We start from the raw sequence: 18184 nt of genomic DNA, 5'->3' as shown, positions 1-18184 counted from the left end.
AGCAGCAACGACTTGCTTTTTCATGTAGAAATTACATTAGTTTTTCCTTTTTATTGGGTATGCCAAAGTTAGGGATTAAAGAATTATCGCGAAACATTCAACACACCAGAAACATATAAACCACATATAATGATTCAATCTTAAAATTTAACATATTTGCCTACTTAAATCTATATGGTGCATTTTTTGAGTGTATGTGTGTGTATATATACAGATTAAATATATAAATATCCTAAACTAATAAATAAATACCAACTGCTTCTACAAGTTTGTTTGTTTCTACAAGTCTTGGTGAACCCTGAAATGATTCACTTCATCTTTAAATATGAAAACAGCTCTATAAATTGCACTTTACGTCTGTAATACATTTGAAACATTCAGACTCTTGAGCACTATCCAGATTAAAGAGTAAAGTTTTTGGAGCCCCCATGTATAGGACATATATGTATATGGTTTTATTAGGGTTCAGATAGCACCAAGAACATGACATGTTATTGAATTATTAGCCTATCATTGCTATCCGACTGCTTGCTGTCATAAAATGTAATGAATAACTCAGATTAGTCAGAGAACATGATACTTTGCTTCAAAGTGTTATTTTTCCCCTCTCTCTCCCACAATTTGTGCGAGAGATCACTAATTTGCCTCGTGCTCTGGATTCGCTTATTCATCAGGCCTCTCTGTATTATTTATGAACGGGGTGAAAGACAAGGGCGAACGTCTTTATTTTCAGATGTCTGTGGATAAGGGGCTTGCTGTGGGAGATGATTGGCCTTTCGCTCATCTACAAAGAACCTCTTTTCCTTTGATATTTCTATGAAATTATCACATCTCCAACAGTTAAATCACAGCCTTCTCCTTTGCCTGCCAAACCCTTGTTTGACCTGCTTTGTGTCACCCACTGTCTGTGTTTCAAAGTAACTTGTTAATTAACTTTGATGTTCACTTATCTTTAACAGGATTCAAACCTACTTTGTCTTTTTTTTCTCCTCCAGTCTTCAGTGAGAGGAGAGAATATTACAATCTTTGGCTGCCTGAATCATGGGATGCCGCTGTCCCTTCACGACAACACGTCAGTCTCATGTGAATCTGGTAGGAAGCTCATTACGCCATATGTAGTCTGTAAAGTATCTTCAGCATCACATTTTTAAATATTGTTTTCAATTTCAATAAAAAAAAGGAACTCTAAAATATAATAGTAAAACTTTTTTTTACTATCAAATATAAATAACAGTAATAATAGGCTAATAATAAGTTATCTCACCACACAGTATGTAGTGAAAAATTATTAAATGAGCAAATATATAGTTATAGTGGTATATTGATTAGTAAAAATGTTGATAATATATTTAAGTACAGTAAAAATGTATTAATTCTAAGTAAAAAACATCTACTTACAGTATCTCTTATTTTTACCTAAACATTTATAGTGAAAAAATACTGAGACATCAGACTTGATTAGATTTTCTTGATTAGATTAGATTAGATTTTATGTATATATATATATATATACATATACATGTATGTACAGTATGTATGTATCTATGTATATATATTTGTTATCAGTTATATACCATGTTGTTTTTAAAGTTACATTTTATGTTGTTTTGTTAATGTTCATTACATTATTTTCGTGTTGTGTTTTTTGGTAAAAATCTGTATTGAAAAACTGTTACCATAAATATTACAGTGTAGAAAAAAAGTGTAGGGACAGACAATGTTTAAATGTATTTCCGTTTGTCTTTTAAATTGCTTTGGGCCAGTGCCCTTTGCTGTAATGTTCATGAAGACAACTCATGTGCCCTATGGCTTTGATCCAAAATCATTGCAATAAAAACAATGAAGTGCCTTTTTTTGGAAACAGTTCAGGTGAAACAAAGAAAAATTTCGCCATTTCTATGCAAATGCAACATAAATTGCATCGCACGGTTGCAGGCGAGATGTGGTAAACTTGCTTTTACCACATGCATTTTCCTTTATGGTCCCTTTTATGGTTGAGCACATCAATCAGATATGCACTTATCAGGGTTTTCTTTAGAATGCTCTCAATAATAACTGTGAGTTCAAGTCATAGCTAATGGTGGCACTAGGTTTTGTCTTCTCCTTTACACGTTTCTGCTCTTTCTTTATCAGAATCAGTTTCAGGATTTCATCTCTCCATTAACACCACCGCAAATATCACCAAACTGAGGATTCCCTACCCGCAAACGGGCACATGGTATCTGAGCCTGCGATCCCTGTGTGCCACTGAACACGGGTGAGCACATTTGCATGTCTTTCTGTTTGCATTTGTGCTCTAAATTACCAGACTGCAGTTGCTGAGAAAAGGATGTAAAATATTCATAGCACTCCATGTATTTACCTTCTTCATCATTTAGCAAGTGCAGAAGTAGCAGCATGTGAACTGTGAGGATGTTTCCTATTTGCTGCTCTGAAATACAGTAATTCACTTTTATGTTAACCTAGACTCTCACAACCTTACTTTATCATTCTAATTCAAAATGAAAATCAATTCTGATAGTGAGAGTTCATGTTAAGTTCGATATCTTCATACGAAATTGCACACAGAGTCTGTACAGTATGTATTTGTAGTCTACCATGGAGATTAGAGCATCAGTATCGACTTATATTCACATCTCATATTATCTTACAGGAAGAGCTGGCCTCAAAGAAGTTTCTGTTATCATTTACTCACCCTCGTGTTGTTCCAAACATTTTCTTTTTTCCACTGAACACAAAAGGAGAATTTGCAAGACTGTGCTGCTTTGTATTTTCAATGACTGAGGAGTTCAACTTCAAGAAAAGGATGCAAAAGCACCATAAAAATATTGTAAAAGTGATCTATGCAACTTGTAAACTATTCTTGTGAAGCCATGCTATTGCTGTGTGAGAGAGACACAGAGGATAACATCTCTAATTTTGGGCTGTTTCTCACACAAAGCTTGAAAGCTTTTGCAACCCTAAAAGCTTCAGTCCCCATTTATTGTAACTGCATTTTCAGAGTTCTCAGAATGTTCAACGAGATTTCATACTGTTCATTCTTGCTAGTTTTCCTAAAAGCTTATATTAGACTTTTCACTTCTTTTTGTCATCTCCATGTTCTTGTACAGGTTTGAGATGTGTACTAATGTAACCGCTGAGGTGTACCTTCGCTCTTACCTGACCCCTTGCATCAATGACTGTGGCACCTATGGCCAGTGCAAACTCCTGCGGACCAACAACTACCTTTATGCTGCATGCGAGTGTAAAGCAGGTGAGCACCCCAAGACTTTCTTGGTGTGACTTAGTCATATATTTAACCCTAAAACAGGCAAGAGTGAAAATTGATCAGCAAAAAATAATTTCATCATCGGGCCTTAAGTAATACATATAATTTTTGCAATATTTAAGATATTTTGGATTTTATGAGTACATGTTGGCGACATGTTGGCTTTAGGGCAAACTGACAAAACAAGCACAGAAAATTTGAACCAAGTTATGTGAACCCCATACTCCTAACAACCTCAACTATGATAATGATAACAGGATTGGATGAAAATTCTTCTTCGTGTCTCCTACAAGAGACTTAAGAATAGGGCCGTGCAGAGACCTTTGGAGGGGCAGGTGCTCAAAGTATAAAAGGGGCACATGGAACAAGGTTTTAAATGGCGTTGTTCAAAATATCAATACAGCAATATATTGTGATGCATTCCTTGCGGATTCACGTATCGATATGGATGGTTATGTATTGATACAGCAGCAAATGCTTTGAAGAAAAGAAACAATAGAGAAGACAATTTTAAGTTTAAAATAATAATAGCTCTGGGATTAGAAACTGAAATGTCTTAAATTGTCCCAACCTGATGCCTTTTTCTTCTCTGTTTCAGCATTAATCTTTTATTTTAACCATCACTACTACTCTTGCACCTAATCAATAAGTCCACCTTAAATATTGATACAAAACACAAAAAAACTGATCCATTGGAATATAGTGATTAATATTATTATTACTGTTGTAGTTGTTATTGTCTAAAATTGAACACCTTTGCAATGTAAACAAATGACAGGCTACATTTGTTATTCATATCCTTCACACTGCACTTTGATGTCAGGTATATCATGCATTTTTTTATTGACATTGATATTTTTACATTTATTTCCAGAGAGATATTATTGAGTTTACAGGCTAAAGTGGTCTTGCTGTTGTAAACACTGTTGCTATTGTAGAAAAAAAAAATATTTGCGTCACATTTAAAATATAATTATATAATTAATTCCTGAATTTTTATAATGATAATTCAGAGAATGAGAAAATCTGAATAAGCCTTACCAGTGTTGTGATAATTATTTTTAAGGCACTCAACGTGTTAAAAAATAAATAAGTACTGTAATATAATAAAAGTTTAGTCAAATAACATAAAAAAGACCAGACCCCTCGATGCCTGTGAAACCTTTCTCCCTCAAACAGCACGCTAGTGTTACTACTACATGCTACACACAGCAACTTATCTGCATGTTCTCACATCACATCGTTCTTGTAAAATAATAATAAGTAAATAAACATCAAAATCACTTCGCTGAGAATGAAACACCACTTACCAGCTGCCACGGTTCTGAAAATACAATTAAAAATGCGCGTGCAGCCTGAGGAATTTTCCCAGTCAGGTGAAAGGTCATCATATTGGTCATTTTATTTACGACTAAATTATTATTAATAAATTGTAATAATATTATGATTGGGCGTTGGTAGGCATTCACAATAGGGTATGTTATTACAAAAAAAAAATTCGAGGAAATTTTGCTTTGACAAAAGGGCACTTTTGAGGCAAAGGAGCAGGTGCTCAAGTGAACCGTTTTTTTCGGACAATTCGATCAAATAAACCAGTTAAAAAAAAAAAAAACGGTTCACCGGTTCTTTTGCGCTCGATGTAATGTCTTTAGCGATGACTGCCCTTCATTCAAGCCTTCAGTTTACCCGCGCTTATAACATAAGCACAGAATCAGTTCAGAATCAATCACCAAAAGAATCAGTTCGGTTCAGACGAGCTGTGAGTCAGTCTGCTTCACACTGAATCACACATGCGCAGTATCATCAGCTCCTCGGTTCTCGACGAATCAGACGCGTCTGACAGAAACGGTTCTCAATGAGCGCTTCATAACTCCTGACCTGATATTTATATATACTATTCTTCAATAAATATATTTGTTTGACAGGGAAGCTGTGCGCAAACAGGAATATATATTATAAAAAAAAAAAAAACAACAACAAAAAAAAAACACCCCAGAAAAAAAGGGAACTTTCTCTCCAGGAATAAAAAGGGCTTAAGAATATGTATTGTGTGGTGCACATTGCCTGTTTAGTGGTTAAGAAGAACAATAAAATGCATTATCTTTGAATTTTCTCATGTATACTAAATACAGGTTTCACATTCCAGGTTTTAAAGGCAGAGGAATTTGAGAATCAGTTCACATACAGTATAGTAGATAAAATATTCATGATTTTTAAAAGGTTTTTAAGCTATAAGGCAGCATTCGTTTGATCAGAAATACTGAGAAAAATTATTACAATTAAACGTATTTCTTATTGTGCTCTTGCTGAATGAAATAAAATAAAAATCAATCATACAATCAACCAATCTTATTGACCTAAAACTTTTGAAAGGCAGTGAGTTTTCTTCATAATGCTACAATTAAATTTTGTTTGGTTTTGTTTTGTTTTGCAAGGAATCAACTCATGCACTTGCCATATTAGAAATATCAGATGTAATTATGTGTCACAAATCAAAAGTGGTGCCGAAATCCCCAGCAGTCCTAGAAGTGGCGTGCAGGACATTTTTTAGTTCCTTCACTTGAAATGTGACACGTATGCTTAAAAAGACTCATTGAAACTTAATCTTTCAGGAAAATTTTGGAGCAGGAATTCTGTGTCATTCAACAAATTGAACAAGTCTATCCTCCCTAACCAGGGTGTTATCACACATGTGGTTAATATGATTATAATCACAGTAAAAAGTTTTAATTCCATTTCTTATCTTTCATCCTCTGCTGTCAGATGCCAATCAAAGTTAATTGGCATGTTAAATGCTTCAGTTACACATGTGCCAATCCTGTTGCTGTATAACTGTGTGATCACAAATCAAGTGGTTTTTAATTAGAGGACATTTGATGATCCTGAGAAATATGCTAATCACAACCTCTCAATTACAGCACCATTATAAAGCTCTGGTGCCTCGTTTCCCCCTCTCCCCCTGGATTCCTACCCATCGTTTCTTTTGTCATTAGCATAGACAAATTTACCCTTTTAATGAATGTTTTCTGGCAAACAGCTGAGTGCTCTGATACAGCACGCATGCAAAGCTCTTCTCTGTTCTCGAGTGTCTGGTAAAGCTCAATTGACCGTCTTTGTCGACACTCGGCGAGACTTCAATCACGACATGCCTTTGAGGATTTTTGTTTGTGGTTTGGCTAATTAAGGCTTCATAATCAGAGAGATTTGGGGTATGTTTTCTAGCATTTTCTATGAGAGGTTTGAGGTGCAAGTACATCTATTTTCCTTCATGGTGTTTATATAACAGTAGGCTGCCCGAATCCAATCTATATTTATGAAGCTGTTTACAATAGCTGACAGATGAGGAACAGAATGTGTGTGTGAACAAGGAAGGAAGTACATGTGTATTTCTGTGATGTTCTTTTTCTTTGTTAGCATTACATGAATTGCCAATGTGTGTATTATTATTTCGTTTTTGCTTGCTTAGTTTGCTTTGAGGATGTGGACAGGAGTATATTGTACATACACTGCCTTTCAAAAACTTGGGGCTGCAATGCAATAAAAACTGTAATATTATGAAACATTATTACCATTCAGAATAGCTGTTTTCTGTTCGAACATATTTTAAAATGTAATTTATTCCTGTAATGGCAAAGCTGAATTACTCCAGACTTCAGTGTCACATGATCCTTCAGAAATCATTATAATATGCTTGTTTGCTGTTCAAGAAACATATATTATTATTATTATTATTATTATTATTATCATCAATGTTGAAAACAGATGTGCACCATCATATTTTTGTGGAAAGCACTATACATGATTTTTCCTCCCCCAGGACTCTTTAATGGGACGGAAGTTTTCATGATTTATGTTTTCTGGTCCATTTTTAGTCTACTATAGGACCATTTTGGTTATTAACCTGTGTGTGCTTTTCTAGGATGGGATGGCTGGGGTTGTACGGACAACACAAAGGCGTACTCCTACGGCTTCCAGCTGCTCTCAACTCTCCTCCTGTGCCTCAGCAACCTGATGTTCGTCCCACCTGTGACCATCGCCATCCGCGGTCATTACCTGCTGGAGGCATCTGTCTATATTTTCACCATGTTCTTTTCCACTGTGAGTTTGAAGGCCTGGTTCAAAAATGGACCCAAAATGGGCATAGCATAAACATTTCAGTTGCTAGTTGCTAGTTGCTAGTTTCATGTTGACATTAACACGTCATATTCCTCACTCTTCATGAATCACCTGAAATTAAATAAAGATTATATAGTTTCAAACATAATAATCCTAACTCTAAATTCTGACTTGATGAGATATGTTCAAAGCCGTTGTAACTTGTAAATAAACTCAATGGACCAGTTTTATAAAAGAACTGGAACTAACTGTTGTATAATTTATGTTTTATACTAGATTTGCATTCTGTTCCAGTTTTGAACAAATACGCCTAATTAACGCAATAAGTGCTTGAAGACCTGCTGACTATCTCACAAACCCATCACGAGTTCTAATTCAGCATATCAGTGGCAGCTGAAGTATGGAGATTACAGTTAAGGACCAGTGACATGTCAAAATGTCAGATTTTATTCATGCCTCCTCTGACCTTTTTGTTTTCTTCTTTCACCCCTGAACAGTTTTATCATGCCTGTGACCAGCCAGGCATTGTGGTCTTCTGCATCATGGAGTATGACGTGCTGCAGTTCTGTGACTTCCTCGGCTCGCTCATGTCGGTGTGGGTCACTGTTATCGCCATGGCCAGACTCAAATCCATTATCAAACAGGTAAAAATCACTCAGATGCTAAATCAGATGCAAATAAATAAAAACTTGATAAACCTTGTGGTTCTTCACTCTGAGCTTCCAAATGTTTTGTAAGTGTGGCTATAATTTTCAGTGAGCTCAAAAATGTATGAGTGTGTCTGCATTGAATAAAGAATAAAACAAACAAACCACACTGAAACTTCTACCATTCAAACTTTGGGGTGAGTATGATTTTTAAAGCAATTAATTTACATTAAAATAATCTTTTGTTCAGCAAGGTAAAAAATTGACAGTAAAGAATTATATAATGTCATAAATGATTTCTATTTTAATTATAGATGGTTCTTTTGAACTTTATATTCATTAAAGAATACTGAAAAAAATATCAGTTTCTAGAAAAATATTAAGCTGCACAACTGTTATATAAATAATAATAATAATAAATTATAGTAATAATAAATGTTTCTCAAGCACCAAATTAAATGAAATGTATTCTTTGCCATCACAAGAATAAATTGTTTTGTAAAAATATATGAACATTTAAAAAATATATATTTTAAATATTTCAGAATATTACTGATTTACTGTATGTTGCTTTAAATGAATGCAGCATGAGAGACTCCTTTTAAAAGCATTACAAATAATACCAATCTCAAACTTTTGAAAAGCAATGTATGTGTCCAAAATTCTCTTTTTAGGGTCGCTGTATTTTATATAAGAACCACAATCTGATAGTTAAAATGACATACGAAAGCTCTGGAGCCCAGAAATGCTGTATATTTCTTGTGTCATCAAATTCTATAAATTCATTTTGTGTGATTCATGGAGGCCAGTAGTTTTTCATGGACTTTATTGCCAAGAAAAGAGCTTTCCAAGATGTGCAAGAGAGCAGAAATTTTGTCCACCTCAGTAAAGCGCTTACACAGAGTGTAAATATACGAATGTCAGCAGTCTGTCATGTGCTGTCATAATGATGGTGACATTTCACTGTGGAGCTGAGTAAATATAGGTGGGCACTTTCAGGTATGTGCACACTCTCTGTAGTTCAGTCTTCAGTTTCTCAACCGCTGAAGGAACACAGGGAGAAAGACTGTAAGAATGTGATTAACTTGAGTAATTTGAGTAATTTAGAATCAGAAAAATAAAGTGAGAGGACTGCGGTTTGTGATTGAAGCGTCTAATGGAAAGATCAAGAAAAAATAGCTCTCCTCTAGGGAGAATGCTTCTATATGCGTTAGGTGATTGCGTGTGTTTTGCTGAGTGCTGCAGTTTGCAGACACTAATAAAATCACCCATGTCAAAACTGTTCTGAACTTTAGGAGGGAAGGAAAGAGAGTAAGAGAGACATTTTTAGCACCAGCACTCTTTACTTGCAGTCTGACTGAGAGAGGGTGGCCGATGCAAGATGGTCCTAATTGGACTGGGGACTCACTATCGCCTCTAGACAAGATGAGTTTTTGAGGTTTGGACTAATAATTTAACTCTTTGCCGCTGTCCCACCAGGTGCTGTACTTGCTGGGGGCGATGGCTCTGTCAATGGCCTTACAGCTGGACCGCCATGGCCTGTGGAACCTGCTGGGCCCCAGTCTTTTCGCTTTAGGCATCATGGCCATTGCCTGGGTAAGTAGCATTGTGCACATGCATAGATTCCATGTGTTTAGGACTGTAATTAGGCATGTAACAATTAACCGCAAGCCAGTTATAAATCGATTCAAATATGTGACAATTCAAATCAGTTGAGGGGCTAAACAAATCACGATTCAATTGGGGTAGAAATTTATATGAATGCATGTCTGAGGGGAACTTACTGTCTTTAGAAAAGTTTAGATATATATATATTTTTCTTTTCATCTTGCATCTGTTTAATGTATATTAAAGTTCATAAGTGCAGCGCTGCTTTGTTCACAGCGGAAACCAAGGAAAGGCTTTAAGCGTGAATCTGCATCTCGTTCAGCTCGTCTGATGTTTCATGCAGATATATTTTATGTATAGATTAACAAAACTGAAGTCAAACCATTCTGTTTTTGCTTAAAATTTCGAAATTATACAATCTAATTTAGATTAAAAACTGCTCATGTTGCATGTATGCAGCATCTTTGTTGGATCATGATTAAAATGCAGTGGTTGCCTCTCATTTTGAATGGAAAGAGCACAGACGAAGCCTTATTTTGTTTATATGAAGATATTTATTTGATTTGTTACTTATTGTTTTGATTTCAAAATCAAAAAAAAAAAAAAAAAAAAATTCAGCTTAGTTTGGTTATTTACATGTACATTATATTTAAATTTAGTTATTTAGGCTTTTATACAAAGAAACTTACAAATCAAAACCAACAAAAGAGAAATAATATGGAAGTGCTCTATTAGTCAATTACAGGGATAGGCAACGTCGGTCCTGGGCTGCATCCGAAAACTTAGGCAGCTGACTTGCTGCCTCGCTGCCGTATGAGGCAGACAGGCTTCTGAGGCAGAGTAACGGTTTAATGATCTACAGCAAAATAGACAGAGAGCTTTGGTGATAACTATAGTGAATATTTAATTACTGCAATATTCCTTTCTCACTAGAAATGACATCAAAAGGGGAAAAGTTGATAAAAAACGTACTTTAACTCACAAAATGATCACAGGCCGCAACTTTCAGTTGAGTGAATCGTTACATCCTTAACTGTAAAGCATCCTTATTAAATGTTTAATATATCATTTAAACATGCCAGAATGGATTTCAGTTAAATGGCTCAGAGCTAAAAAAAAATTAACAGATGTTAGAGTTGTGGTTGCAAGATAGAGGCATTGTCATTTGCCACAAATGATTGTTATCTTAGTTTTTGTCTTCTGAACCTATACCTGCTAAAGCCCCTGGTGTAAACCAGCAAATGCTGTTTTGCTGGACTGTAATAGTCTGCGTTCTTCTCTCTGGTTTAAGCAGGTCTTAGCTGCTTTAAGCTTTTCTCGAGCTGGTCCAGTTTGTTTCTTAGCCGGACTAGGCCCAAAATCCTTTTAAAATTAGCCAACAGACCAGCAAAACAAACTTTTACTGGTTTAAGATAGCTTAAGAGATATTCTCACAAGCTTTTCAGTCTCGTTAAGTGGATAAAATAAATGTTTTGTTTGTTTGTAAATGTAATGAAAACATCATACACTATTGTAAGGCAATGTGCCTGTTTGCCCAAAAATAACCTTGTTCTTTCAGTCTGATGGATCCAGCAGTTAAATGCCAGTGCTATTTTTTTCTTTGGCTGCTGAGTGACAACAAAGCACCTTTTCAATATCTATAATTTATGAAGGCATTTCACATTACCTGGTTCAGCATGTGCCCCCTCGTTCAAGGCTGCATTTATCTATGCATTAGCATGGTGTGGCATTCAAAGTTTTTCCATTCTGTCAGTATTAGAGACACCCTTGCTGTTCTATTACCAGGCAGCTTGAACTTTATGCTAATTCCTCAAGCGACCACACTGCTTTCCTGAAGTGAGATGATAAAAAAATAATGGGTGTTGGACAAGGAGAAGTCTTTGCCAGAGCCTCTGGCAAATTACAGTTGAGTGTGAGAAGCATGTCTTCCCTTGAGTCAGATGTGCTGCTGGATATATACATGCAGAGAGAAGAGGAGCCAATGAACTACTACTGCAGCTACAAAGATATACTGTATTGTGTGAGAGAGAAATAATGAGAGAGAATAGCAAAGGTTCAACAACGACTACGACAAGCACAGATCATTTCTTCCTCACGCTTCTAATAGAATAGAAAGAGGAAAATCACATCTAAACAGAATGAGACATTTGAATTTTCTTATGTTGCTCTTGATGTGCTACGGATTTGCTCTGCTTAAACCTGATGTTTGATGCACATTTATGACAACTGGTGATGCAAAAGAATGTAGTTTTTAATGATTTAAAATTTAAATTTTAATTAATCTTAATACCTATTATTAACACAGAACTGCAAACCCTTTTAATATAGACAAAACAAATGAATAGGCCGAAATCTTATTGCATTTCTGAATGTCATATTCGAAAACGAGTACAGATTCCTCTAATTCTGTCATTCACTGATTGTGACACAGACTGTCAAATACACACGTCTATCATCTCCATGGTACGTACCATGGCACATAATGTCTTTGTTGTTAAAACATGTCGGTTGACACCTTTATTTCAAAGCTCCCCAAGCCTACGCAAACACAGGACAAAGTGTCCAACTGTGTGATTCTCACATCTTTTGTAGCACTGAGGGAAAAGCTAAAATTGATCAAGCTTGTGACATGCTACGCTCACACAATTTGTTTACAGTGCAGTTTATCATTATCTCCTGTGATCCTCTTGTTGTGTTTTTGGGCTCTGCAATCTGAATGTACACGAAAAGCATAAATTAGTTCAAGTAAAAAGTGAAGAGAGTTATGCCTAAAGTTAACAACAACATTATATAATAATTTTTTTTTTTTTTTTTTTTTACAAATACTGAATAATTTCATCAGTGTTCATGAAACTTTTTAAATTTCATTTATTTTATCATATAGTCATTAAACTTGTATACTCTTTTGTATACACACACACACACACACACACACACTCACTGGCCACTTTATTACTGTAGGTACACCTAGCTAGTATCGGGTTGGACCTCCTTTTGATGTGAATCTCCCGTTCTACCACATCCCAAAGCTGCTCTATTGGATTGAGATCTGGTGACTGTGGAGGCTATTTAAGTAAAGTGAACTCATTTTCATGTTCAAGAAACCAGTCTGAGATGATTTGAGCTTTGTGACATGGTGCATTATCCTGCTGGAAGTAGAGCACAGTCTCGTGGGTACCCCCGGCCTGCGAGGGGGGTATGTGACGAGTGGGGCGGGGCCAAGAGCCGTGGGAATGGAGCGAGGCCAGTGGAGTGATTGGGAAATGAGTGACACCTGCTCCACTCACCGGTCTCAAGTCCCATGGAGGAGATCAGAAGGATACAAAAGAGGAGCGACGGCAGTGAAGGACGAGAGAGGACCAGACCTGGACTTTATTTTGTGTTTGGTTTCTGTCTTTATTTTTGTTAAGTTTAGTTATGGAGTTTTTATATTGTTACAATATTTGTGTGTGTGAAGAGTTCATTTGCAAAAACAGATTAACAGATTATTTTAACAATTCAAAGCCATGTTTTTTCATGGTGTTATGTGGAGGGAAGGGATGAACTCAGTAGCAGACGGGAAGTACAACACAACGGTTTATTAAATACCAAAATGGGAAAAACAAAACCCACGAGGGGGAAATCAATGACAAGGGCAGATACTAAATAACTAAACAAGACTTGGTAGACAAGATAAACAAAGACTCTAAACACTAACTACAAACAAACACTCACGGTTATACAAAGACTTCTTAAAGGGGTTACAAGGATACCATATCTCACGAGGCTGACATGTAGAAACACATATGAGGAAACAATGCACCGACAAAAGACAGAGCACACTAGGGGATCTAAATAGGAGAACTAATCAAGACACAACAGGTGGCACAGGTAAGGTAATCACGACAACTAGGATAACAAGAGGGGCGGGGCAAGGGAACGAGACAACACAAGCACATGGCCTGAAGACAAGGCCATGTGCTTGTACACAAAACACGGGTCTGTCATGATCCTGCCTCGAGACCAGGGAAAAATCAAGGACACGAGGGCAGAATCATGACACATGGTGCATTCCAGTTCATCTCAATCATACTGATGTTGGGTTATTTTGATTATGTAAAAAAAAAAAAAACAGCTAACTGGCACAATAAAACACAATATAATAATAATAACATGACTTGAAAAACTTTAGCAAATACATTTTTCATATATGTATATATGAATTCATGATAGGTCCATCTTCTTGAATGGTTTGTCATTGTTAAAAATCTTTTTCTTTGGAAAATTAATGCGATTTTTACTTCTAGAACACTCCTGTTGATCTCTATTGAGAGACAAAGAGAAACTTATTGTCTGGATGGGTGTTCTCTCTTCCCTTACAGTGAGATGTGAGTTTCATTTGGTATATCCAATAACAGTCACAATTTGAACACTTTCTAACACTTAAAATCAAATTACACCTGCTAGAGGAATACACATTTTATTTTTACATTAGAATAATGCTTGAGATATAGCCTACAAACCAAATAAAGGGACATTATGTTTAAAACATAGCTTTGTGAGGGGAAGAATAAGAACCCTTTGGAATTCTCAGCATTTTTTTCCACAAATTTTTTCTAAAGTGTGATCTATGTAAAAAAAAAATCTGTAAAGCTTTTTGTTGTGATCATACCACTCATAGCAGTTAGGTTTTTTGACTGTTTTTTTTTAATTGTTAAGTTTTAATTGGATTATGGGATGTTTTGCTACAATGGCCTGCTTTGATCAGGGAATAGTAGTTTATTGGAGGTTAACATTCTGACTAAGCCATAACAAGAATGTATCTGATGTGGATAAACGGCTACTTTTGGACTGTCATGTTGCATGACCCTTCTTAATTTCATATTCAGGGTCATTCAACACCTTCTGCTGTGGAATTTGTCCTTTTATTTGCCCAAAAGTCTAGGGGATTATTAAGATATTTTTTGGCAAATGTGAGACAAGCCTTTATGTTCTTTTTGGTCAGCAGTGGCTTTTGCCTTGGAACTCTCCCATGGATGCCATTTTTGTCCTTGTCCAGTATCTTTCTTATTGTTGAATCATAAGAACTGACCATAATTGAGGCAAGTGAGGCCTGCAGTTCTTTATATATTGTTCTGGGTTCTTTTATGACCTCCTGGATGAGTCGCCGTTGTGCTCTTGGAGTAATTTTGGTAGGTCAGCTACTCCTGGGAAGGTTCACCACTATTCCAAGTTTCTCCATTTGTGGATAATGGCTCCAGTGGAAACTAGTTAATTGTCTGTTGGTCACTTCGAGCTATGACGATGTTGACATTAGGGGTCTTACATGGGAGCCCGAATCCTCTCTGATGAAATGCCAGTGAATATGGCTAGTGAATTTTGCATACCTGAGCCACTCACTGTTCATACGGGTATAAATAGTGCATCCACTCATCAGATTTTTGCTTTGGAGCCAAGTGAATAATCACAGTTTGTGATTCACCAGGCGAATTCTCTCTGGTGCTCTGTCCGTGTCCTCTTGGTTGTGGTAATTTCCTATTCTTTGTCAGCAGACATGATTGTTGTCTTTGGTGTCTGGGCATCCAGCACACTTAAGTTGCGTTCGTGGATGGTTCATGCGTTTACTGTGAATGTGTGACCATGGGATCGCTGTGTTCACACCTCTCTCTCCTCACAGGGATGGGAGGGACTCCCTCTGTCACTTCCTGTGATGGTTTCTCTGCCACAAGCAGAGAACTATCGGCTAGTGTTCTGGGGGATCTGAGGGTTGCAGTGAGAGCCTCTTCATCGGGCCAGTCCCCATAAACCTCTTACACCTCCTACAGCATCTGTCCTGTGTGGCTCCCCAGTGATTCTGCTGTGCCATCTCACTACGTGCCCAGCGTATAATTCGGTGTACCGATACAAGGATCAAATGAAAATCATGGCATCGGGGGATGGACAATTGTCCGCAGAGTCAGATTCACATTTGACACCACTTGGAGGAATCGCCCTCGTCTCCCATCCAATGCCGGTAAGCTGAGTGCGGCTCTCACCACCACAGCTTACAGTGCTGTGGGCCAAGCCACCTCTGCCCTGCATGCCATGGTTATCCTGCAGGTCCATCAAGCCAAGGCACTCAGACAAATGCATGAGGGTAGTATCTACCCGGGGTTAATGCAGGAGCTGTGCTCGACGACCGACTTCATTCTCTGGGTGATTAAGGTCTACACTTGTGGCCCAAGAGTGCAATCTATGGCACAGCCTTGCTGAAATGAGCGACATCAACAAAGTGCGCTTTCTTGATGCTCCCATCTCCCAGGCTGGAGTGTTCGGCGGCACTGTCAAAGACTTCGGCGGTGGAAAGGTTATGACCTTTGCGTAGCATTTGTCTGACAAGTGCCTCCTTGTCAACATTTGCCATGCATAGGGTTGTGATGGGGTTCAGGTTGTGGTGCTTTTCATAGACCCCTAATGTCGGCATCAACATAACTTGAAGTGACTGACAGATAGGGAATGTCTCGGTTCATAACGGACATAAAGTCTCCATTCCCTCCATCAGGAATAACCGAGACGTTTCTAGTTAATAAGCTTCTATTCTGTGATATGAATATACTGTCTGAGCTTCATGCATGATGCAGCATTTCACAGACAGAATGATAAATAACTGCTGAAAACGTAAGCAATTATGCTGAGTAGATTGTGGGCTAATAATACATTTTGCTCTGCATTTCAATGCTCCAAAAGCATGCTAACCAGATTTGAGGCGTGAAGCACCATGTTTCAGATTGTGTCCAGGCATCATTGATTCATGTGTCATCTACTCAATATCTGAAGGTATATCCTGCATGACCGATGAATTCTTTATAAATGTATTAGTGCTTATCCCTCAGAGGTGGTTAAATAAGTGTGATCCATCTCAGAAGCAGCCTGTACTGTTTAAGGATGTGGTCAGGACCGTGGGTGTTGGATTCCAACCCTACTGTCAAAACAGCAGCCTTATAATTGTACATATAAACGACAATAAATTTCAATGCAACTCAAAAGAAACGTATAGGAGTCAAGCACATTTTGAGAATAATCCTCATCAATAAACAGCATGCGACATGAAGACGAGAACATATGGGGTTTGCTGTGATGTGCACCAGTGTGAAGTGTTGTTTTGTTGTTGTGTGTTTGGGTTGGTTCAGTCTAGGCCCATCAGTTAAGTGTCACATTTAGAGCTCATCCATTTCATTCTGTCCTTTTGCAACATGCACCTGTTATGTGCCTGGAGATTAATGAGTGGGGAAATGTTGACAGAGGGCAGGATGTTTCTTTCTCCTAATGGTTTAAGCTGTAGAACTCATTATAAACTCATAATGATACTGATATTTGCATACACTCTAAAAATGTTTTTCATCTGTCTAAATGAACTGTTTTTTATTCATTATTTTGTTAATGTGACTAGTTAATATGATTAAACTAGATTACACCAAATAATATTATTTTTTAAGGGACAACACAGGTATATATACCACCATACTGTAACAAAGGCACATTTTAAGTAAGGATAGACAGACAGACAGACAGACAGACAGACAGACAGACGGGCAGGCGGGCAGACGGGCAGACGGGCAGACGGGCAGGCGGACAGGCAGACAGACAGACAGACAGACATATAGACATATAGATAGATAGATAGATAGATAGATAGATAGATAGATAGATAGATAGATAGATAGATAGATAGATAGATAGATAGATAGATTTATATGTGCTGTACATTTCAAGTAAAATGTGCATTTGTCACATTAAGGGAATATTTCTACTAGACCATTAATGTAGTAATAATATAAGTAATATAAGTAATAATAAAACTTAATAGTAATGTGTATTTATTATTATTATTATTGTTGTTGTTGTTGTTGTTTAATTTATTATTATCATTATTATTATTAATATTTAAAACAAGCTGTGTATTACAGGTTCTCATTTAGAGGAAAACATGAATAAGTTGCAGCCCTTTAAAAGAGCACAGTGAATCTGAGGAATGTTTCTACCTCTTAAGTGCCTTTAAAGACAAAACTTTAATCAAATGAATGGGTGTTGTCATAAACACGGATTAAATCACAGCTGAACTGTCACCAGGAAAATCCATCAAATGTGTTTTTGACAAAGAAATGCATGTAAAATAACTCTCAAGGCCACACAAGCAGTAAATTCAATAAACTTGCAAAATCGCCGTAAGAAAGGATTCAGTGAGTGCTTTCTCCAATGTATGGAAATGACAGAATATACATAATGGCTTTGAAGGCTTTCCGGTACATTCTCAGATAAGGATCTTCTGAAGTATGTGACTGTAATGTGACAAGAAATGAGGACAAGAAATGCAGTTGTTCAGCAATTGTAAAGTTTCACAAACTTTAGTAACTTCGGTTTTGAAATTGCACAGGAAGCCGGCAAAAGCTGGAGTCGAATCAGTTATCAGAGGAATATGAGATTTGCAATGTCATAGAGGACCCACACCTTTCTATATGCAGGAGAAATGTGATTGAGTCATCAGCAGTCGCCTGAGTGTGTGTGTGTGTGTGTGTTTGATTGACTG

General features: G+C 36.9%; 1 protein-coding gene across 1 annotated transcript in view; it reads left to right on the top strand.

Annotated features, from left to right (window-relative positions):
* The window catches only part of LOC127958831 (transmembrane protein 8B-like), a 119449-nt gene that overhangs the window by 98224 nt on the left and 3041 nt on the right, over nucleotides 1-18184 (top strand). Inside the window, exons 7-12 of the mRNA XM_052557839.1 lie at nucleotides 996-1092; nucleotides 2134-2257; nucleotides 3111-3253; nucleotides 7188-7366; nucleotides 7882-8028; nucleotides 9511-9627. Of these exons, the coding sequence (XP_052413799.1) occupies nucleotides 996-1092; nucleotides 2134-2257; nucleotides 3111-3253; nucleotides 7188-7366; nucleotides 7882-8028; nucleotides 9511-9627 (807 nt within the window). The remainder of the gene's footprint in view (nucleotides 1-995; nucleotides 1093-2133; nucleotides 2258-3110; nucleotides 3254-7187; nucleotides 7367-7881; nucleotides 8029-9510; nucleotides 9628-18184) is intronic.

The sequence above is a fragment of the Carassius gibelio genome, chromosome B5 (assembly GCF_023724105.1).
Source record: "Carassius gibelio isolate Cgi1373 ecotype wild population from Czech Republic chromosome B5, carGib1.2-hapl.c, whole genome shotgun sequence".
Lineage (NCBI taxonomy): Eukaryota > Metazoa > Chordata > Actinopteri > Cypriniformes > Cyprinidae > Carassius > Carassius gibelio.
The sequence above is the reverse complement of the archived record's forward strand: the minus strand, read 5'-3'. Positions and strand labels throughout refer to the sequence as shown.